This window comes from Crinia signifera, chromosome 1 (genome assembly GCF_055691185.1).
Source record: "Crinia signifera chromosome 1, ASM5569118v1, whole genome shotgun sequence".
NCBI classification, from domain to species: Eukaryota; Metazoa; Chordata; class Amphibia; order Anura; family Myobatrachidae; genus Crinia; species Crinia signifera.
In genome coordinates this window covers 140,266,824-140,290,194 of record NC_139217.1, presented here as the reverse complement: position 1 = coordinate 140,290,194, position 23,371 = coordinate 140,266,824, and the positions used below count along the sequence as shown (strand labels likewise).

Here is a 23,371-nt window from a genome sequence, read left to right as displayed (position 1 = left end):
GAGAGAGAGAGAGAGAATGCAGTAGTTTTTATTCTTATCCCATATAATAGTCCCCAAAATGCTATGTTTGTGTGTGTATATATATATATATATATATAGATATATATATATATGTTTGAATTGACTTAATAAATTCCCCAAAATAATGGATTTGTTGGTATGTCTCTAGCTTTCCCCCTCTGTATCAGTGGGCTCTCTCCCAACAATGAGTTAAATTCGTCATTTGTTTTCTCTACTTGTGATCCTGCAGAAGGAGATATCGCTGGGTAAGACTGTTGTACAGTGTTGGTGCTGAGGCACTGTGCGTGAACATTATTATTCCGGATCAGTACAGTACGGAGACAGATATCAGCCTGTCATCTCAGTTTGTAACATTGTGTTTTTCTCTAGTTCACTTGAGGTAAATGCGCTCTATAATATGTTGGTAATTTGTGTTGCTGAAGCTTTTGATATGCTCTTGATGAACTCTGTATTCATAATGTTGGTAGGTAGCATACGAGTGGTTTATTTAGCAATATGTGGAAAGATGACAAATAGAAATGGCATGTGTACTTCAGGCCACTGATTTTCCTAGCTTTTGCCTTACAACATGTTGGACACTGTTGGATAACTTAATTTATAAGAGCAAGCACTGCACCCATAGTCTTCAGGACTGTACGCAGCATATGCGCAAACAACTGCCTCGTACAGACCATGCTATATCTCTGGACCTGAGTTATATGCTCTCATTCCCCTGAGATTGCTCACAGTCCTACCTAACCTGCAGCATGTCAATTATTTGGGGTCAGGACTCTTTTAGAAACAATGGACATGCCAAGGCCTGGATCTGCATCTTCTGATGAAGATTCCCTGGGCCCAGCAGTGGAATTCAGCATAAGCTTAGGCTGGTATTCAATGGGGCAGATGTATTAAGACTGGTGATGAGATAAAGTGGAAGGAGATTAATCAACTGTGTTTGAGAAATGACAGTTGGGAGTTGATTGGCTGGCGTGTTATCTCCTTCCACTTTATCTCCACTTTTTCTCCACTTTATCTCTTCACCAATCTTAATACATCTGCTCATTGTGTGCTGATATTTCCAATAGTGTTAAATATGGGCACAAATCTATTCAATGTGTCTGTTTTCAACCACATTGAAGCCCCATGCAGATTCTACTTGAATCTGCATCGTTGAAAATGGCCACACGGTTGTGGAATCCACCTCTGTTTTCAACACACTACACGTGGATTTGACAACCCACGTGCATTCCAACTGTTGGAAAGTTTCTGACAGTCGAAAGATTAAATTCCAACCATCAAATGGCCGATATTCTAACAGTTGGAAACAGATGTCAGATTGGTGATGGACCCATAGAAAATGGTGATCTAATGCTGCACTGGCCAGAGTCATTACCTTTTTTAGAGGCTGCCTGCGGAAAATAGCATCCACCATCAGGCCCTTTTCTCACACTCTCATTCAACCACTCACACACAGCTGGTACCCTACAAGTGTTTTCTTACCCTCTCCAGTTTTATTGTCACTTTAGCTGCGCACATTGGTAGTCAGAGCAGTTATTACCTGGCAGCCAGAACTCCAACTCCATTCTAGCATCTCAACAAGAAAGTAGATAGAAACTTTCTTCTGACTGCATTTTCCACCAGGCTGCTTATCTTTACTTCCCATCATTCCTCTATAATACAGCAACTGCTTAAACAATTTTTTTGAAAAGATGCAGAAAAAAGGGGTCAATCATATTAGCCGCGATTACTTTGCAGCTGTGAATCATTGCGGTAGCGGACACACTTTATGACTGCAGGATTTCTCACATAATGCTCACTGCCCCATAGGGCAGCAAGTAACTTTGTGCTAATTCGGGCTGAAACTCACAAAGGGTGCGAGTTTGGGTTCTATTGCTGGCCTTAAAGTCCTAGGTGTTTTATTGGGATGCGGTTAATTTCCCGGCGGTCGGGATCCCGGCGGTCGGAATCCCGACACTGGAATCCCGACCGCCGAAATCCCGAAACTTTCTCCCTCCGTGGGTGTCCACGACACCCATAGAGGGAGAATATAATAGCGTGCCGAGCGTAGCGAGGCACCGGGCCCGCTGCGTGGCGAGCGCAGCGAGCCCGCAAGGGGGGGCGATCCATGTCCCCCCCTTGTCGGGATTTCGGCGGTCGGGATTCCAGTGTCGGGATTCCGACCGCCGGGATCCCGACCGCCGGGATATCATATCGGATCCGTTTTATTAACTAACAAAAGGGACAAAAGGGACAAATGTAAAAGCCTTCTCATTTGCACAAGTGTCCAAATAACTGCTATTAAGCACAATATTTAAACAAAACCCACCTCTTAAAGAGTGCTGCTTTAATGCCCCATACGCACAGTTCGATTTTGTCTAGCTTTCTATTCGATTTGCTTATATAGGCTAAATGTTATCAGAATCGAATGGTTTACAGCTACATTCGATCCTGATGCGTGGCCCCACGGCATTGAAAAAAGACTGAGTTGGCAAGACAGCGTCATGCGATTCATTCCTGATTCAATCCTGATCGAATCGAGAATCAATAGAAAATTAATCGCACTGTACGTACGCCCCTTGCTTATATCCTGGACTTGCTGCAACTCACAGACTAGTACATTTGGCCCAGATGTTCCTGATCACTATTTGTGGTCTCCAGTGTGAGCAATATACAGAATAAAAGTTTATTAAAGAGACTTTCCATTTATAACATTGCTCATTAGCTAAGGAAAAATCTCCACATGAGCACGAGAACCTTTTAGATGACTGATGTTGACACCTGCCTAATTGTTGTTGATTAGCATTTCCTGGTACATCAAAGTGGGGACCCATCACAGCGCTCTGCTACCTTGATGAATTGTTTTGAATTCCTGTGGCCAGCTAGCACTGCTTTTGAGGAATGAAATTATGAGAAGAGTTAAAGGGTATATGACTTGATGTAGACCTCAGCCTTGTTTTTACAGGTGCCGCGTTTGTAATCCTTGCTTTGTAGAAGAATAGAGGCAACAAATCCAGGCATTATCCAAAAAGATAAGTATGAAGAAACAAATGAAGGCAGCCAGCAGTATTTCAAAGACTTTTATTACCACCTTCATTTTGTCATCACAAAGTAGTTTGCGCACCGCACTGTAGACTCTGGAGCAGGCAAGGAAATCTGTCTTCATTGTGTGGTTTCATACATTAGCCTGTTTCTGCGTGTTTATTCATCAGTTCTAAATGGAAGTTGTTGACTTGTCTTTGTTCTGCCTAAACAGTATTATTTTACATTTACGTCCACTCACCTTTGTAATTTTTTTTTAACCTGCCAAATGGATACTAATGGGGAAATGTAAAAGAGTGAGAGAATCAGAAAGTGAGAGATTTGGTAAGAAATATCCTTTTTTTTTTTTTTTTTTTTTTAAGAGGCAATCATGTACACTGCAAAACCAGTTTGCTTTTGCAGTGTAAATGGTTGCCTCTTTAAAAAAAACTGGATATTTCTTACCAAATCTCTCACTTCCTGATTCTCTCACCCTATCGCATTTCCCCCTAAATATCTGTAATAGTGTTTATAGATGTTATTAAGTTGACATGTAGCTAATATATAAACCTCCCAAATATTTTATAAAATTCAAATAGCCCAAGTAGAAGTAACTGTGTTTGTGATCAATCGTTTAAGTGTACAATAAACAGGCAACAGCTTCCTCTTATCCATTAAATAATAAAACAAACAAAAAATAGCATAGACAAAAGAGGCAACTACTATAATTCAAGTGATTTATGTAGCTTTTAAGGACACTTTTGCACTTTTCAGTTATTATATATTACAGCAAATCACGTTGCGCTTTACAATTAGAAACAATAGTGATAAAACAAAGCTGGATAATAACAGACAGTCATATACAGATCTACATCTTTGCAGGGGATGGCGATTCTACCGGCCGGCTACCGCCAGGGGCGCGCGCACGAGACGCTCGCGTGCCCCCGTGGCAACAGAGCTTGGCGGGGGTCCCCGCTGCCTCCCTCGCCGTCGCCACCGGTCCCCCTCGCCGCCACGAGGGCAGCGTCTCCCTGAAGCGGGGACGGGCAGGGAGACGCTGCCCAGCCGCCGTGATACTAGGACGCGCATGTGCGTCCCAGTGTCTATCGCCAGCGCATGCCAGAGAGGAGTCTCTGTCGAGCGCCGGGCAAAGATTAAGCCGGCTCCATCTGTAGGTAGGGAGGCCCTGCTCGTAAGCTTACAATCTATATGAAAGAAAACTCTGATACTCAAGGATAGGCGTCATCTGTTGGATAATGGTCCACCAGATTCCAAAGGTTTGGGCGGGATTTATGAAATGGTCAAATTGCAATGTTGTCAGAAGAATGGTAATGTGAAGAAAGAGAAAGTATGTGAGAATATGTGCAGACTATAGAGTGGGGATGTTGGATCAGAAGGTTTATGAAAGTTATGTGGGTGGTTATGGAATTTGATAATTTTTAGCATACAGTACCTCCCAACTTTTGTAATTTAGGAGGTCGGGACGTCCACATTTTCAATATGTAAGTTGGAGAAGAATTGGTGAGGCCTTTGTAAAGGAGTGTGAGGAGCTTGAATTAATCCTGAAAGGGAGCCAGTGTAGGTTTTGTAATAGAGAAGAGGGGCACATAGTACATTTGGAGAGGAAGATGAGCCAGGCAGCAGTATTAGGGATGGATTGAAGTCAGGGCCGAAACTAGGGTTTCCGGCGCCCGGGGCAAGGCAGTCATTTGAATTCAGCCAATCAGCGTCCGGCAAGTCTTTTCAAAGTCATCAGCGCTTCCCGCCGCCGCGCTAGTAGGAGACGGACGGAGTCAAAGTAAGCTGCGGCTACACCAGTCCCCGGAACCCCGCTGCCTGTCACCAGACCTCCGCTGGCTGTCCCTGGACCTCACAGCGCCCCCTCCAGCGCCCGGTATGCGTGACCCCTCAGCCCCCCCTAGTTACGGCCCTGTTGAAGTGAAGGTAGGTGTTTCTCAGGGAGGCCAGATAGGAGGATATTACAATAGTCTTATTTGGAGATGACCAGTAAATAATCACTATTATCCAATTATTATGTTTATAAGGAATACCAGCAAATCTGTTAAGGGCATTTTAGAATATATTTGGAGAATAAGCAATAATGTATTGTGACAAGGAATTACATACACTTGATCAAGATGAAGACTTGGTCTTTATTTTTGGAGCAGGTCACAGCATACCAGGTACACAGCATAGGCAAGTATAGTTACAGCAAGCAGCATACAGGTAATCAAAGCATAGTTCAAACTCTTTAAATGCTCCAGTGGTCACTACCTTAGCCCATACCCTAGCCTAACACTTGGGCAGCTATTCCACCATCAAGAGCAATTACCTCTTGCCCTGGAAACACTTTTATTGATATGCTGCTAATCAACCCAACCTTGATCACACTGGACCGGATCTTCCACATTACTTTTATGAGAAAAATGTGTACCTAATATTATGAGCATATCACATTGCACAAATTGTCTAGCTGCTAAACATAGGCAGGTATTTAATCGCAGCTATTATTTCCGCAGGCAGAAATCCCGGCCGTTCCTTTTCATTGATGCCATTTCCGAAAGCATTGATGGCAGGTCATGACAAAACATATCCGACTTTAAAACAAGTCGGAAACGGGCACGGATTGTGTAATTTTTTTTTTTTAATTCATTGATCTTTATTATAATTTCATACAAAAAACATACAAAAAGATAAAGAAAGAAGCATACATACAATAACACAAACTACACAAACAGTACTTTTTACGGTTAAGCTATAGAACTCGTCATCAATTTCTAATATTTCTAATATCCCCCCCCCCCCCTCCCTCACCTTTCTCCCTCACCTTTCTCCCTCCCCTTCTCTTTGGTTACATATTCCTATCTTATTCAATTCATATTTTTATATTCGAAGGTATTTTAATTTCCTTAAGACTATAATTTCCCATAGATATGTCTATTTCTTCTTATTTATGTCTGATTTACTGTGTAACAGTTTGACTCAGTTAGTATGGTCTAACAGGTTGTCACTCAAGTTTAATAACCGTTCTTTATAAATCTTGTACTTACAGATATATCTCTTCCTCGGATAAGATTATTTAAAGTGCTTCTAAGTTTATATTCAAGATTACTCTTTTTATCAAATATATCACTCCTCAAGTGGAGATATTTATAGTGCATTTTTTTTTTTTAATAAAACATTTTGTGAGCATTTTATGTGCTTCTGAAATTTACATTCAGAATGACTCTTTTTAGCAATCCTTGAGCCTTATTTTGTGTACTTTAATATTTTATTCCAATATATATATATATATATATATATATATATATATATATATATATATATGTGTGTGTTTTTTTTTTTTGTTTTTTTTACGGATTGTGTCATTTATAATTTTTCGCCAATTCACAGATGTTTTTACCGACTTTCCGACACTCGACAGCCGGAACGTTGAATTCCGGCTGTAGAGTTACAGTTGTACTGAGCGAAAATGGCCCAGGATTCCGACTATCACGAAGTTCCGATAGTCAGAATCCCGGCATTGAATACCCCCCATAGTCTACTTACTACATAGATAGCAGCTCATAGGCCCTTATTCTAATCGGCTCGGTACGGCCCGCGTGCGGCCGTACCGCCGATGTTTTCTCTCTGCACATGTGCAGAGGTCACTCTGCGCATGTGCAGGGGAATTCTCCGTGTTAAAAATTTAGACGCCGCAAAGGGGGCGTATAGGGGCGTGAGGGGCTTCATCCCCTCATTTCCCTATGTGTACGCCCCGCGTTTCATGGGCGTTCCCATGCAAACGCGGGGCGTACGCATGGTAATGAGGGCATGACGCCACTCATGGGGGCGGAAAGCTGACGTCGCCGGATGTCAGCTTTCAGCCCCCATACAAGCTACCACACGGACGATTGTCCGTGTGGTCTCAGCTTGCGGGAGCTGCCGCGGCGTGCGGTCCTGCCTTCGATGGTCGTCGACCATCGAATGCAGGGGGCAGCTCCCAGCATGGTGGAGGCGTACGCCTCCACCATTTTCGTGCGGTTCGCCAGCCGTCCGTGTACGGACGGCCGTGGCGAACCGTATGGTGGGCGGGGATTCGTCTGGTGCGGTCGGAGCCGCATATGCGGCTCGACCGCACCAACCAGAATAAGGGCCATAGTTCCCAGCATGTAGTGATGAGGGGAAGGATGTCCCAGTCTAACAGATGTGACTAATTGCTGTGGTAGTTACACAAAAATGTGCAATAAATGAAGAATTACTAATCATTAATAATGGCGTGTAAAAACAAAACAAAGATAATGACCAACATTCTAGTGTGCTACAGTAACCTACAGTATGCATTTATTTTTTATTTTTATTTCTAAGGAAATGAGAAAATATATCTTGTTTGTTCTTGAGTTTATTTCTGGCTACATTTTGACTTGCTTTGTTCAGATCTGTGAATGTCACATAATCACATTGTAGCTTGCATGACACTCCGTCCAGAACATTGCCCCTGCACGGTGGCGCACATTCGAAGGAATATTAGGAACTTTCCTTAAGCTAGTGTTCCTTACAGTACAAGTGCAGATAACAGGAAGAATACGTGTTTTGACCCACAATAGACTGTTGGCTTAATTTCACGGTATGGTATTGATTATCTCAAGTTGCATGTTTTACATTGTGGTATTATCTTACCATTTCTCAAGTACACCTCTGACATCCTTCTATACATGCTGTTTACAGTTAAAAGGCAAATTAAGGACACTATGAGTACAGCATTTCTGGGAAGCAGAATTCAAGCCAATTATTCACTGTCATTTACTGTAATGTGTTAAACCAACATAGCATTGTTTTTGAACCCAGGCATTGAAGAATAGAGCTGTTATCAGTCTTCACGTTTTATTTGGCCTGTAAATATACTGTATGTACCTATTAATGTGGGCACTCCTACTGGCTGTTCATAATTGTAACATTGTAAGTTAAAGCCTTTGACGAAACCTTTTCCTAAGTAGCAATAGCACCAAAACTATCAATGCAGAATACTACAGAATAAGTCATGTCAGAACGCTTCTATTTATGGCGACGCTTGGTCTGATTCATGTTTGTAAGGTAATACACATCTGCAAGGAAGTGGCTGTCCAATTCTGTGTAATTCAATGTCAGCCACCAAGTGAATTATACACTTCTTTGACCCTGATGGAGAGGTAGTGATTAAATTGTTTTTTTTTTTTTTTGGCGGGGGGCCACTAGCCACCAATGATTTAAAAGGGTTGTTTTTTTGTTTGTTTGTTTTTGGGGGGGGGGGTGGGCACTGGCCACCAATGATTTAAAAAGTTTTTTATGGGGGGTCACTGGCCACCGATGATTTAAAAGGTTGGTTTTTTTTGGGGGGGGGGGCGGGGGACTGGCCACCAATGATTAAATTGTTTTATTTGCCACTAACCGTTATTTGCTTAGGGGAGGGAGGGGGGGGGAGAGCGACATTATGCCACCAATGTTTATTTATTAAGGAAATTTATTTTATTAAGTTTATTTAGGAAATTACTGTCTATACCATATAACATTATTTTTGTGATGAAGTGCAGTTTTTTACGTCACTTTTCTGTGACAGTTGTGACAGATTTGAAATCTCCCATGCTGAACCTCCCATTATGAATCTCTGACACAAATCTCTCTGTATGTGGCTAATTATCTGAGAGAGTGAAATCTCCCGTGCTGTATCTCCCGTTATGAATCTCTGGCACAAATCTCTGCGTATGTAGGGCCCTGTTAATTGCTGGATGGCTGATAGCAGGATTTTATAAACTTTAGTAGGGGCCCCAGTGCATTGCTTTGCCTAGGGCCCACAATGCCGTTAAGATGGCCCTGTCAGTAAGCCTGCGTACGAAGACCAATAGTTATACTGTAGCTTGTTAATCATGCTGCAACTGACAGAGGGCTGTGAGCGATATTGTAAGACCCATTCTGCACTTGAACATAATTAGTCTTGTGCCTATGCAGACCCCACATTATAGGAATTGTATGTAAATAATCAGGTTTATGTACAAATAGGAATTAGGCCCTCTGTCATTGTAGCATGAAATGTTTTTGGTTTGCCTATAAAGAGCTCCTGATTATTTTAAATAAGTCAAATCTTACCTAAATACATTTTTTAACCATAGGACTATATATATTTGTATTTTGTTGTCTTGCTAACGAACATTGCCGAAAGATGTATTTAATAAAATTGAGCTCTATATGCTTTAGGTTAGAACTTCGGCTAAAAACAAAAATCTCTAGCTAACATCTCTCCTACATTCAGTGACAACTATCAACAACATTCCCTCCCCCCTACCCCCCCCCCCCCGACCCAGTGACCACTTTTCCTTCCCCCAAAGACAGTGACATTTTTCGCAGACATTCCCACCTCCCCACCCTCATGACAAGTGCACACATACATCCCCCACCCCCATGACAGTGTGTATACTGTATAGTCATCCCCACTTTGCTCAGGTGGTAATCGTGCATGGTGGGATCCTGGTAATCGCAGAGAGGGTGCAGATAGGGAATATAATGTTATGGTGCTGCTGCAGGTTTTTGATCATGCAAAGGGAAAGGGGATGCTGGGTGATGTTTGGTGCTGTTGGCAGAGGAGATCAAAGTGAAGGTGCAGCTGATGGTGGTGATCTTGGGGAGGGGGGGGGCGCGGGTGATAGCAGGATGGGTGTGGGCTGCAGAATCTGGTGTGAAAGTACTCCTACAGGCAGGGGCACTTTAAGAAAGGAGAAGGCCCATGTGCAGCCTCCTCTGTTCGGGCCCCCTCCTTTCTGCCAGACTCTCTGCTCAGAATCTATTGCGTATGCACAGACTGATCAGCAGCACCTGATCCTTTTCTCTCGCTCGCTGCTGTTGCTCACAGGTGAAGACATAGGCAGAGACTGCTGGTCATGGTCTGCCAACTTATCGTTCAGTTAGGGGAAACGTTTGCACTACACCTGAACAATAAGTTGGGAAAAATCAAACAATTAGTTGGACGGACAATTTTTTTACTGAGCTGGGAGCAAACAGCTAATTATCGTTTGCTCCCAGACACACTAACAGATTTTCAACTAGTTGATTGATTTCATCCTGATGTACAGCCAGCATTATAATTACAAAGAACAACTAGTTCTCTCTCTGCCTGTGCCATCAGTACTGTGATCTTGAGCAAGTCACTTAACTAGTTACTCATTATAACGCCTGACAAAATAGTCTGATAAATGATTTCCGTTTTGTTCCCTGTGAGCAAACGTTGTAAGCATACAAGCTAAAGTAAGTCTCTGTTTACCTTCCTTTCATAAAAATGCTGCCAGATGAGAGGAAAGCCTCATTTCATTAACTTAGTACCATGAGCACAGGACTAAATTTACTAAAGTGCAGCTGCAATATGAATGACCTATAGAGGCCTATTTATAAATCAAGATTTACCATGAACGGCAGTGGGAAACGCAGGATATTTAGAGGGGGGGTTTCCAAATGTAATCCAAAATCTCCCACTCTGCAGCGCACTGGAGTAAGAACGGGAATCTGGGAGAGCGGTAACAGCCTAGAAAATTGGTCTTTTTATACACTGGATACAGTACGGAATACAGTATTAATATTTATCAGTACAGGTGGGCTATAGTACAGGCTGTTTCAAACATTTAAATAAGATAAGTGGTCAGGAAAAGGTTAAACATATCATAATAAATAAATACATAAACATAATAGAGCCAGTACTGCACTTTCTAAGCTCACATTCTCCCACTTCATTCATAAAAGAAACAACTTTGTTTTCATCCAGTGCAGAGGCAGAACTCTGGGAGGCAATGGAGTCATCTGCCGCCGGGCTCCTGCTCCAAAGGGGGCACCTCTCCTCCACTGTGAGTTTGAATCAGTTAATTGAAAGCAGTTGATATTGCTAATGTGGCTGACTCCTCCTTCTAACATCATTTTTGCAAGTATCACACCCTGTATTAGATCCCATGACCTTACTGGAGACAGACACCTTACTGATTGAGCTATTTGGGGGGCACCAATACTTATCTTGCCTCCGGGCAACTTGGATGAACTTACGACACTGATCCAGTGTATGTGATTTATGTCACTATACTATTTCATCATTTGAGTCTCTTTCTCCTGGCAGCTGCTCTCTGGTCCATTACTATGTTTGAGGGCTCAGATCCACGCATACGGTAAATGTGAAAGAAGAAGCCGGTACACTAGGCATGTGCAGCAGCTCTGCTCTTTCCCTTACACTGCATTATGTGGTGGCAGCTCTACTGATCATATTATATACCAGTGCTATTTTTGTCACAATTAAAGGCACTTGCCAAGAGGAAGGGGAGTTTTCCGGGCAACCAGAAACCCCCCCTGCGTTTGCCTATGAACGGATCTTCTTTTCTGTCCACATAGCAACATCATTGTGCTTTGCCAATCATATTAACCAGGCTCTGGCATGGACACAGGGGGTTTTTCTAGTTCACTCGCAAAGGCACAATCACTCTCTAATGAACAAAACCATATGCACTGCAGGTGGGGCTGATGTAACATGTGCAGAGAGAGTTAGATTTAGGTGGGGGTTTGTACTTCAAACTGATATCTATATTGCAGTGTAAAAATAAAGCAGCCTTTGCGAGTGATTGTGCCTTTGCGAGTGAACTAGAACCCCCCCCCCCCAGTTGCTAGTGACATCTGAAGATGATAGCCTGCAGGTTACGGGTTTTGGAGATTTTTTTAGTGGAGGGATCCTTCTCTGTGTTCTCTCACTTAGCCATGCAAAGTCCACTGACCGCGTATGGGCAATAGTGATTTGGAGCTGAATCAGGAAGTAAAGTGACAGTGATAGCTATCCCACTGCTTCCAGCTCCTCGCACGGAAAGGGCTCTTTTTGGAGCCAGTTTTTCAGAAAAAGCATAAAGGTAAATCTGCATGAAAATATAAATTTCACAATGTGATCTCAGGTAAAAAAAACATACACATTGAGGGGGAGATTCTCTAAGGTAAAAATGCGGTAAAAACCCCGTTATCGGGGTTTTCACCGCATTTCGGGATGCTCTAAGCATCCCCCGCCGGGTTACCACGGCAGGGGGCATCGCCAGAAAAATCTGGCGATGCCCCATAGAAGCCAATGGGCTTCTAACGCGAACCCACCGCCACCCCGCACGGACCCCCGCCGTCCCGCATCGCCCCCTCACCTGTGTCCGGGCAGCACAGAGCTGACCTGCCCGGACCTGTGACCTCCTCCCTGCACTGATCCTCTTCCGGGTGCAGGGAGGAGGAGAGCCCGGCGCAGCAGCAGCGCCGGGTGTGGGAGGGAGGGGGGAGCTGCTTGGACCCGGCGACTCTCACCGCAAAGGACAGCTCTTAACGCAAGAGCTGCCCTTTACTATAATTATCGCATATGTTAAAACTTATGCGATAATTATGATTGCGATGGGCGGTGAAGGGGGGCAGAGAGTTTTAGAGAATCTCCCCCTAAATATGAAAATTGTGATAAATATGCCCCACGGTGTTAGCAGTATGCCTGATAAAAATCCTTTCTATCCATTTAGTTCATAACAATTTAATAATGGCATGCTTTATAGTAATATAGAGAATATTAAAAACCCCAAAAATGAAGGCTATGTTTAGTGTTATCATGGGACCATGAGATATGTCTTATGATGGGCCTATTATAAGATTTTTGACTGTTGTACTGCACTTTTCAGAAATCCCTCTTATTACATTAATATATATTTCAAGTATAATGCAAATTCCAACTGATTTTAATTACTGAGATCCTTGAACTGAAAGGATTTTGGCTCCCAAGACTGAGTTAGACAGTCCTCTTTTGGCTTATTTATATGCTCAATAGATCAACTGTCCTTACATCAAACCCCCTCATGCAGCATAGTAATGCACAACAGATGTCACACGTACAGTAATAACCATGAGAGATGTAAAGAACAACACCAAAATAGTCTTTATGAGATAGATTTTATATTAGTAACATATTCCCAATGAGAAGAACTGGGTCATTCAGTGACCTATACATTGTTGTGTAACACAACAGGTTAAGTGCACTAGGGGCTTTATCAGTAGTGGGGGGTGACTATAGTCATACAAGTTTTTGGAAGGGGATCTACAGCCAACAAGGAGGTGGAGTATTGATAAATGTTATCTGAATGTAAGAAACCTGTATGTTCTATACTTCGGTTAATTAATTTCCATAGGATTGTAAATTATGCAACACTGTTCATTTGAAGAAAGAAAAAAAAGGATTTTTTTCCCGGTATATGTTCGGTCAATACATATAAGGTCGACATGCATTGGGGTCGACCACTGAATGTCGGCATGGCTTACATAGAAACATAGAATTTGACGGCAGATAAAAACCATTTGGCACATCTAGTCTGCCCCTTTTTTTACCCTTCAGGTAAACTCAACCCTTTTTAATCCTTATTTCTTTGTAAGGATATTCATATGCCTATCCCAAGCATGTTTAAATTGTTCTACTGTCTTAGCCTCTACCACCTCTGATGGGAGGCTATTCCACTTATCCACTACCCTTTCTGTGAAGTAATTCTTTCTAACATAGGGGCAGATGTATTAAGCCTGGCGAAGAGATAAGCTGGAGATAAAGTGGAAGGAGATAACGCAGCAGCCAATCAACTCCCAACTGTCATATTTCAAACACAGCTGATTGGCTGGTGCGTTATCTCTTTCCACTTTATCTCCAGTTTATCTCTTCGCCAGGCTTAATACATCTGCCTCATTGCCCCTGAACCTACCTCCCTCCAGTTTCAGTGCATGTCCTCGTGTTTTATTACTTGTTTTCCTTTGAAGAAAATTTCCCACCTGTACTATGTTAAAACCCTTGATATATTTGAAGATTTCTATCATGTCCCCCCATTCCCTTCTCTGCTCCAAACTATACATGTTAAGATCTTTTAGTCTATCTAGGTAAGTTTTGTGATGTAGGCCATGAACCATTTTAGTTGCCCTTCTTTGTACACTCTCCAATGTATTTATATCCTTCTGAAGATATGGTCTCCAGAACTGGACACAGTATTCCAGATGAGGTCGTACCAATGACCTATAAAGTGGCATTATTACATCTTTTTTTCTGCTACTGATTCCTCTCCCTATGCAACCAAGCATCTGACTAGCCTTCCTCATTGCTTTGTTACATTGCCTCCCTGCCTTTAAGTCACTTGAAATAGTGACTCCTAGATCCCTCTCTTCCTTAGTAGTTTCCATTATAGTACCCTTGATACTATATTGAGCCTTTGGGTTTTTGAATCCCAAGTGCATAATTTTGCATTTTTTAGCATTAAACTGTAGTTGCCATTCTCTTGACCAATTCTCAAGTTTACTTAGATCATCAGTCATTTGATTTACCCCTCCTGGTGTGTCTACTCTGTTGCATATCTTTGTGTCATCTGCAAAAATACATACTTTCCCTTCAATACCATTCTGTTAGGACTTTCTCCCTAGTAAATGTACTTCCATCTACCTTAATTTTATGCATGTCCTTGCAACTTAACTGTAGTCCCTTCCCTTCTCCTTCTATAATGAATATGGAGCAAAAGTAATTATTTAGATGATCTGCAATTGCCTTGTCTCCCTCCACCAAATTCTCAGTGTCTGTCCGCAGTCTTATTATTCCTCCATTTGATTTTCTCCTTTCACTTATATACTTAAAAAAAGTTTTGTTTCCTTTATTTACTGACTGAGCCATTTTCTCCTCAGCTTGTGCCTTGGCACGCCTGATAGCTTTCTTAGCCTCTTTGCGTCTGGCAAGATACACTTCTTTGTCATTATTATTTTGAGTCTGCTTGTATGTCCTAAAGGCCATCTTTTTTGCTTTTACACTAGTTGATACCTCTTTAGTAAACCACACTGGCTTCCTTTTCCTGGTACTTTTCTTAACCCTTTTGATACAAAGGTCCGTTGCCTTTAGTATTGCACTTTTTAATTTTCTCCACCTCTCCTGCACTCCTTTCAAGTTCCTCCAATCCGCTAATGAGTCGCTTAAACATCTCCCCATTTTTGCAAGGTCAGCCTTCCTAAAATTCAACACCTTAGTTTTTGTGTGACTGGAGTTGGACCCTGCCTTGATACTAAACCATACTGCTTGATGATCACTGGATCCCAGGTTCTCACCCACATATATGTCTGATATCCTGTCACCATTTGTGAGTAATAAATCTAATATTGAGTCTTTGCGAGTAGGCTCCCTCACCAATTGCTTGAGAGAGGCTCCCTGTAGGGAATTTAGAAATTTGCCACTTTTAGATGATCTTGCAAAAGACTCCTCCCAATTCACATCAGGTAGATTGTACACATGAAATAAGTCAACAGGGCTAGATCAATAGTCAAAAGGTATGGGATTTTCCGATGCCGGACCATGATTGGCTGGTTGGCGAGCCTAAGTCTTGGTCGGGGGGTGGAGCCCCGGAAGTAAACAGAACACCGGAGCTTGGTAACAGCGGTGCAGGGTTCCCGGAGAAGCGCAGAAGACGTCCGGTGAATATGTTTTATCTCCACAGGTACCCCACTATGGGTTCTACTGGAGAAGGGGACAGATCTTCTATCAAGTCAGGTGAGTTGGAATGTATGGGCTCCGTGGGCAATAAAGTTATATTGTGTTTCTGTGTTGTTGTTTTTTTAACTATTTGTACTTCTGGGGCATTACTAGTCCCAGCGGGCCCTTTATTGCCTTGCATGCTGGGACTTGTGGTTCTCCAAGTCCCTGCATGCGGGGCTGGATTGCTGAGACTTGTAGTGCCACTGCAATACACAATGGTTTATTCTTTTTTTTTTACACTATAATCAGCCCCAGGGACATCGAGGACAGCCCCGGGCTTCAGCATGAGCAGGTAAGTTCTGGAGGGGGGGGGGGGGGCCTTCTTTGGGGGGGTCCCCACTTCCCCAGGATCACTGCCCATGCTGACCTGTCAAAGGGCTGAATGCTTTGGCCGGGGAGACTTGTATAAAAAGTCTCCCCCCGGCTGTGGCATTACCCTGCTGGCTGTTTGGCCCCGGTGCTGGTTCTTGAAATACCGGGGACCCCTACTCATTTTGTCCCACGTATTTTGGAAACCAGGACCGGCCCTTGAGCCTGGTGCTGGTTTAATAAAATCCTGGGGACCCCTATTTGTTTTGCCCCGTGATTTTATGAAACCAGGACTGGCTTTTTGAGCCCGGGGCTGGTTATGCTCAGGAGGGGGGACCCCAGGCCAAAATTAGTTTTAACTCTTTTTTTTTACACCAGAACCATGCACAAATCGCAATGATCTGTGCATGTCTCTGACAAATTCGCCCATCAGAACCTGTTCTGAAAAAAGTGCAATTTTTAGACACCTCAAAAATGTGAATTCTGTTTGCGCATGCCATTAAATAAGCAATATCTATACTTTAGAATGGGAAATATCTGGATGCGATTAAAATGCAAATTTTTACCGCCAAGTGAGAACGTGCAACTTATCGCACAAAATGTGTGATTTTCGGGACTTAGCGCACCATATTAAATTTGCGATTTCAGCAAAAAATGCGATAACGCCATTTTGTTGCCTAATTATCGCCAAAATTCCAAAATCGCCTTCTATTAAATGTCACCCGAGATATCAGACACAATCAATTCCTCATTCTTTCTTCTGAGGAACACAGCCAGAATCAAACACTTAATCCCCTCTGAAGATCTGCCAAAAGTCTTACATGCATTTGTATCATCTAGTCTGGATTATTGCAATGCCCTCTACCATGGTATCCCAGCAAAATAACTGCACCGACTACAGCTGGTACAAAACACAGCTGCCAGGCTGTTAACAAACCAGCCCCGTTCTAGCCACAAAACTCCCATATTCTACTCCCTTCACTGGCTGGCAATAAAATGGCGAATAATTTTCAAGATCAACTTACTGAGTTTCAAAGCCCTACATGTCGAAGGCCCGAGGTACCTGAAGCAGCTTCTGATTCCATACTGTCCCACCCGATTACTGCGGTCTGTAGATGATGGACTTTTAGCAGTACCTAGGAACTCCCGTAATTCATCAGGGGGTCGAGCTTTTAGCCATTTAGCTCTGACTTTATGGAACTCACTTCCCCGCACAGAGAGGCCCCCACTCTAAGATTCTTCAAAAACAAGACTCAAGACTTTCCTGTTTACTCAAGCATTTCCGTTCTTCCCTTGAGTATTGTTTATAAAAAGCTTTTCAGTACTTCATTGTTTCTGTACTGTATTACATTCATTCTGTCTGTTCAGCGCCTTGAGTCCTATTGGAGAAAGAGCGCTATATAAAACCATGCCTGATGGGGTTAACATCCGAGACCACAACACTATAACGATTCTAGCTATCGGGACTGTGTTAGGGCTACTTAGCCGCATGTTGTTTTCATGACTTAAAAGGTATAATAGTGGGGGCGTGGCCTGGCTGGAGAAGAGAGCAGACGTGGCGTACACGAGCTCCTGCCCCAGCAATCTAAAAAAAGCACATCCAGCCTTCCTGTTCTCCCACCTGAACACCTCTGTACCCTCTCTCGGTGCAGGGCGCCGGGGGGAGACTAGACGGGTAGCAGCTGCAGAGCCGGGGAGTGTTTTTAAACGCTCCTGCAGGTTGCGGCCTACCTGTCCTCCAGAAGCCGGGGCCTCGAGTAGTGAAGCGGCCTGCCGGAGCACCCAGCGACGCGCGGAAGCCGGATCCCATCCCGGCTCCCGCCTGAACAGCACACAGAGCGGTCCGTCAGCCCCCGGACAGGGTAAGCCACCACTGCCCGACACTCTAGCGGCACCCGGCAGTCCCCAGCCGGGAGAGTCACTTGCGGCCGCCATCTTGCCTGGGACCGCAGCAGCGCGACAGGCAGGCTCCCCTCCTTCCCGGACTGCAGCCGGCGGGCAGCGGGAAGCGGAGGGTGATAGACACCCGCTCCCTACCCTGCGCTGTCCCGGCGCTCAAACCGGGGAGAGGCAGGGGTATCAATCACAGCCAGCACTAAAACCAGGGAGAATCAGTGGTATTAACCACAGCCAGCGCGGAGCCCTGCAGAGAGCAGAGAGCTCCACATCACACAGGTCTCCCCCTCAGCTGTGACACAGGAAGGGCAGAGGAAACTGGGGTATTAACCTCAGTCAGATCTGGGCTTTGTAGCTAACTGCGCATCACACTTTGTTCCCCCCTGGATTTGGAATAACAGGGGCCAAGGAAGCTGTGGTATTAATCACAACCAGCTCAAGGCCCTACAGGTGACTGCACACTAAACAGTCCTTCTCCCCAGTTGTTACACTAGAGGGGCTGACCCTCTCAGCACACAGATCCCTCTCATCGTCACCCTACCAAAGACCTGAAGATAATTCTGAGGGCCCACTATACACACCTGAAGAGACCCCTGCCTGCTTACACCCAGGGCCTAAAAGCACGCAGCCACTATAGTTTACATTAGAGGCTCCCATTTGTCTGCCCAAATGTAATCTACCTACCTCCATGGCTGCCACCACCTAGCGTTCATCCCTAACGTCAAACATTCCTATCTAACGCAAGATACTCTCCCCAGCGGTACCACACCTTCTGCGCCCCATAATTCCACTGTTCACACAATATCAAGATGCCTTCCAAAAGAACCAAGGACAATGTCCCTGTGAAGATCTCCATGGCCTCCAGGCGATCCTCCCAAATCCCGATACCCCACCCAAGCTCACCCAAGCACACGCCTCCCCCCCTGGGAACAATTGGTGAGATGACCCACCCTGGAATGCCTGGGATAGATGCCGACTCAGATGAACCTGTCACGGTCAAATCCCTCTGCCAGGTCTTCGCCGCGTTTCAAGCAGAAATAGCCAAAGACCTAAAGCTTGCCATTCGTGAAGTGAAGACAGAGCTAGTGGCGATAGGTGACAGAACAGATCACCTGGAAAGGAAAATGGAGGAATTGGTCACATCCCACAATGACCTTATATCCTCACATGACCGCCAGCAACAAGAGATTGCCCAGTTCAAAGCCAAACTTGCGGACCTGGAGGACAGATCCAGACGCAACAATATCAAGATCAGGGGCATACCCGACTCAGTGGCCAACTCTGAACTCGAAGGATACGCCACCTCCTTGTTCCGCAAGCTTCTTCCCTCCGTAGACCCCAAAGACCTCCTCATTGACCGCATCCACCGGCTGCCCAGGCCTAAGACTGTCCCAGCTGACCTACCTAAAGATACCCTCCTCAGAGTTCACTTCTTTACAATAAAAGAACAATTGCTAAGAGCAGCCCGGGAACAAAAAAGCAACGACACCCTGGGCGGTTTACAACTGTTTCAGGATTTCTCCCCTGCAACCTTGGCAAGCAGAAGAGCATTCGCCCCCATCACCTCAGCACTACGTTCCCACGATATTCGGTACCGCTGGGGATTCCCAGTTAAGCTCATCATATACTACGAAGATACCGCCTACACCGTGTCCTCCCTAGATGCAGGAGTCAAGCTTCTGATGGATTGGGACATTTCGGTAACCAGACCCCAAGAATCGAAACGCCCGCAGACCTTACGTACGGAATGGACAGACACCTGAGGAACCACACTGCGTTCAGCTAGTCCCTGAACTATGTTTCAATGGACTTCATTGCCCCTTCCCCTGCTTCCTCTCCACCGGGATGAGGATCGTTTGATAAGTATTATCTTTGATATTTATATGTTAAGCAAAGCAGGGCCCTAGGATTTTAGTCCATTAGACGTTTATTTTCCAACCCTTTAGTTGGTATCGGTCTGCTTGTTGCACGACCAAACTGCGGGCAGTTACACACTAGATACCGAGTTACGTCATAGGTCTTGATATATAGCTGTGATATTGTTCTTAGTATTAACTTACCCACAGTATGTTAGATTCTATAAGTATACAGTTTTTTCTTTATATGTTTGAAGTTGTGAGTGGCAGCCTGGGTCCCTCCCTTTTCAGGACACCAGGCCACCCCCCTACTACTCCTATACTACTGCAAGAAACCCCCGTCCTCCACCCCCCTGCAGTAGTCATGCGGGTCCCGTATGTTGGACCCTTTTGTTTTCCCTTCCCTTTTGCCCCAACCCTTATTCTGTTTTCTGTCCTCCTCCCCCCTCACACCCCCTCTCCCTCTTACCCCCTCTGTCTCCGGACTTCAGTAATTGACGCCGCCCTAACCCTTAGCCCTGACACGCCTACTGGGTACTCTATGGCGTTCATTAGCTCCCTCTTGAACCCTTCTAATGCCTAAATTCCTTTCATTAAATGTCAAAGGACTGAATTCTCCCAACAAGCGTAGATTAGCCCTGTCCTATTTCCATAAGCAAAAAGCAGACATTGTTGCCCTCCAGGAGACGCATTTTGCCTCTCCCAGGCCCCCTACCTTTAAAGACTCAAACTACCCAATGACTTATTTCGCCAATGGTCCAGCTAAGAGGAACGGTGTGGCGCTCCTATTCAATAAACACACCCCCTTTGTCCTCCACTCCCAGATAAGTGACAAGAACGGCAGATACTTACTCCTAACGGGCTTGCTTGAAGACAGACTCTCCACTATCGTTTGCATTTATGCCCCCAACTCAAACCAGATCCCCTTCCTACGCAAACTATTCTCCATGGTTAGAAGAGAAGCCAAGGGCTCCCTAATTCTACTGGGAGACTTCAACTTGACCCTCGACCCTATACTGGACAGGTCCCGACAACCCACCTCCCGCCAACCCTCTGCCACCAACGCATCCCTAGCATTTCGCAATCTCCTAGTGGAATTTGACTTCTATGACACCTGGAGAACGACCTACCCAACCGGACGGGAGTATACCTTTTACTCCCCGGTACACAACACATACTCTAGGATCGACTTTGTCCTTTGCGACAAATGGTCCCTGCAACACACTGTAGGAGTCGACATCCTTCCAATCACATGGTCCGATCATGCCCCAGTTGTATGGCATTGGGACTTTCATCCATCCAAAATCCCCCCCAGGCCGTGGCGGTTATTCCCACACTTATTGACGGACCCCACAGCGAAAAGCACCATCTCAACGGCAGTCAATTCCTATATGGCTAACAACTCGCCGAACGACACTTCCATAACCAACCACTGGTGCGCCTTTAAAGCGGTCACCAGAGGCGCAGCAATACAAGCAGGGGCCAACTTAAAGCGTAGAACCACAATGGCTCAAAAAGCCCTAGAAGCCAAATTGACTGACCTTGAGACCCAAAACAAAACCTCCCCCTCTGTTCTGTTAAAGAAGGAATTAGCAGCTGTACGTAGCCAACTCCAAAAACTCCTCAACGCACGCACCCAAAATGCCCTGAACAGGCTACGCCACAAATTCTACCTCTCGAGTAACAGGTCAGGCAGAATGCTTGCCCGCAAGCTTCGCGCCCAACAAGCCAGGAACAGAATCAAATGTATCACCTCCCCCACTAATAAGAAACTTTGCAATCCAAAAGATATCGCCAACCAATTTGCAGAGTATTACTCCAAGTTATACAATCTTTCCACAGACCCCTCCACACCACAGCCTACTACTAACTCAATCTCCAGCTTCCTAGACGGCCTACAGTTCCCTTCCCTCACCCCTGACCAACTAGAATCCCTCAACGCCCCCTGGACACAAGCTGAGGTCCACTCAGCGATTAAATCTCTCCCCCGTAATAAGGCCCCCGGACCTGATGGGTTCATAGCAGAGTTCTATATCTCTTTCAATGACCTTCTATCCCCGTATCTTACTAATCTTTTTAATGAACTATCCTCAACTGGCTATGCCCCCCCTGAATTATTAGAAGCCCGCATAGTAACCATCCCAAAACCAGGCAAAAATCCGGCCCTATGTCAAAACTACCGACCTATTGCTTTATTGAATAATGATATCAAGCTATTTGCCAAATTAATGGCTCTCCGCATCAATAATTTTTTGCCTTTGCTGATACACCCGGACCAGACGGGATTTGTCCCAGGCCGCCAGGCTTCGGACAACACCAGAAGAGTGTTCGACCTGATTGATTCCCTCTCTGCCGAGCAAGATCTCCTCCTCCTATCCCTAGACGCTGAAAAAGCGTTTGATAGATTAAATTGGATGTATATGCAGGAGGTGTTGACGCGCTTCGGCTTCAGAGATCGGATCCTCACGTCAATCCTATCACTATATAGCTCCCCGTCGGCCCGGGTGTTCAGCAACGGCTTCCTGTCAAACCCTTTTAATATTTCCAACGGCACCAGACAGGGATGCCCTCTCTCCCCACTGATTTTCGTCCTCTCCATAGAACCCCTGGCCATTTCCATCCGCAACAACCCCGACTTGCCTGGTCTACAAGTAGGCCCTACTAGCCATAAGCTTAGCCTTTTTGCGGATGACGTACTGCTTTTTGTGACCAACCCTACCACCTCCCTCCCACTCCTTCATACAGCACTCACTGCATACAGTGCGGCTTCCTATTACAAACTTAATACAACGAAAACTGACGCCCTCCCAATAAACCTTACCAGCTCCCTACCCCACCTCAAAGCTACCTACAAATACAATTGGCAAGAAAAATCGATAAAATACCTAGGCATACATATCACGCCCCTCTTGGCCGATGTCTTTGAAGCCAACCTAACCCCGCTTCTCACATCCCTAGCCGCCATTTCTAAATCCTGGCTTTCATTTGAAATTTCCTGGTTGGGACGTATGGCGGCGTTCAAGATGTCCCTTTTACCCAAACTAATGTACCTTTTCCGCACTATCCCCTACATTTTCCCCAAAAAATCGCTCCAACTTGCTTCCTCTATTTTGACGAAATATGTCTGGTCAGCCAAGCCCCCAGCAATGGCTCGCTCCAAAATGTCGATCCCCCGAGCCTTTGGTGGACTAGACCTCCCCGACCTATCCCACTATCAGTCAGCCTGCCTACTGGCCCCAATAAAACACTACACTGACCTCTCCTCCCCGAGGGCTTGGGTAAACATTGAACAATCCCGCTCCCCCCACATACCACTATCAGAACTGTTTAAGATGCCAAAACATGTTAGAGCTACCCTTCCGAATCTACTCTCTTCCACTAAAGCCACTCTACACGTATGGGACCAAATGTCTGCTACTCTCCCCGACCCAACTTTCCTCATTACTACCCTTCCCATCACCACAGTGGCAAAGCTGATTCCCAACCTCCGTTTGTCTGTTTGGAAGTCCTGCGGAATTGTCGCATTGGGGGACGTCCTGGAGGCCCGCACTATGATCCCCTTCACTACCCTCCAACACCGCTTTTCACTCCCCAATACAGAACAGTACCACTATTTACAGCTATCACATTGGTGGAAAACCAACTTCCACAGTTACTCTACACCGGATGCATGCTCACAAGTGGCTCTCTCCAGGCCGGCCCTATTACACTCCAGAGGAGATATTTCCTTTTGGTACAAAGTATTGGTGACCCCCTCTGA

At 45.0% G+C, this 23,371-nt stretch overlaps 1 protein-coding gene across 2 annotated transcripts in view; it reads left to right on the top strand.

Annotated features, from left to right (window-relative positions):
* The window catches only part of AFG2A (AAA ATPase AFG2A), a 407,538-nt gene that overhangs the window by 289,376 nt on the left and 94,791 nt on the right, over positions 1-23,371 (top strand). Inside the window, exon 15 of one of the 2 annotated variants that reach the window (XM_083174291.1) lies at positions 2,963-3,051. The exons of the other annotated variant lie outside the window; for it this stretch is intronic. Within the exon in view, the coding sequence (XP_083030417.1) occupies positions 2,963-2,977 (15 nt within the window). The 3' untranslated portion in view covers positions 2,978-3,051. Of the gene's footprint in view, positions 1-2,962; positions 3,052-23,371 lie in introns of those variants that run through there. 2 annotated transcript variants of the gene reach the window in all.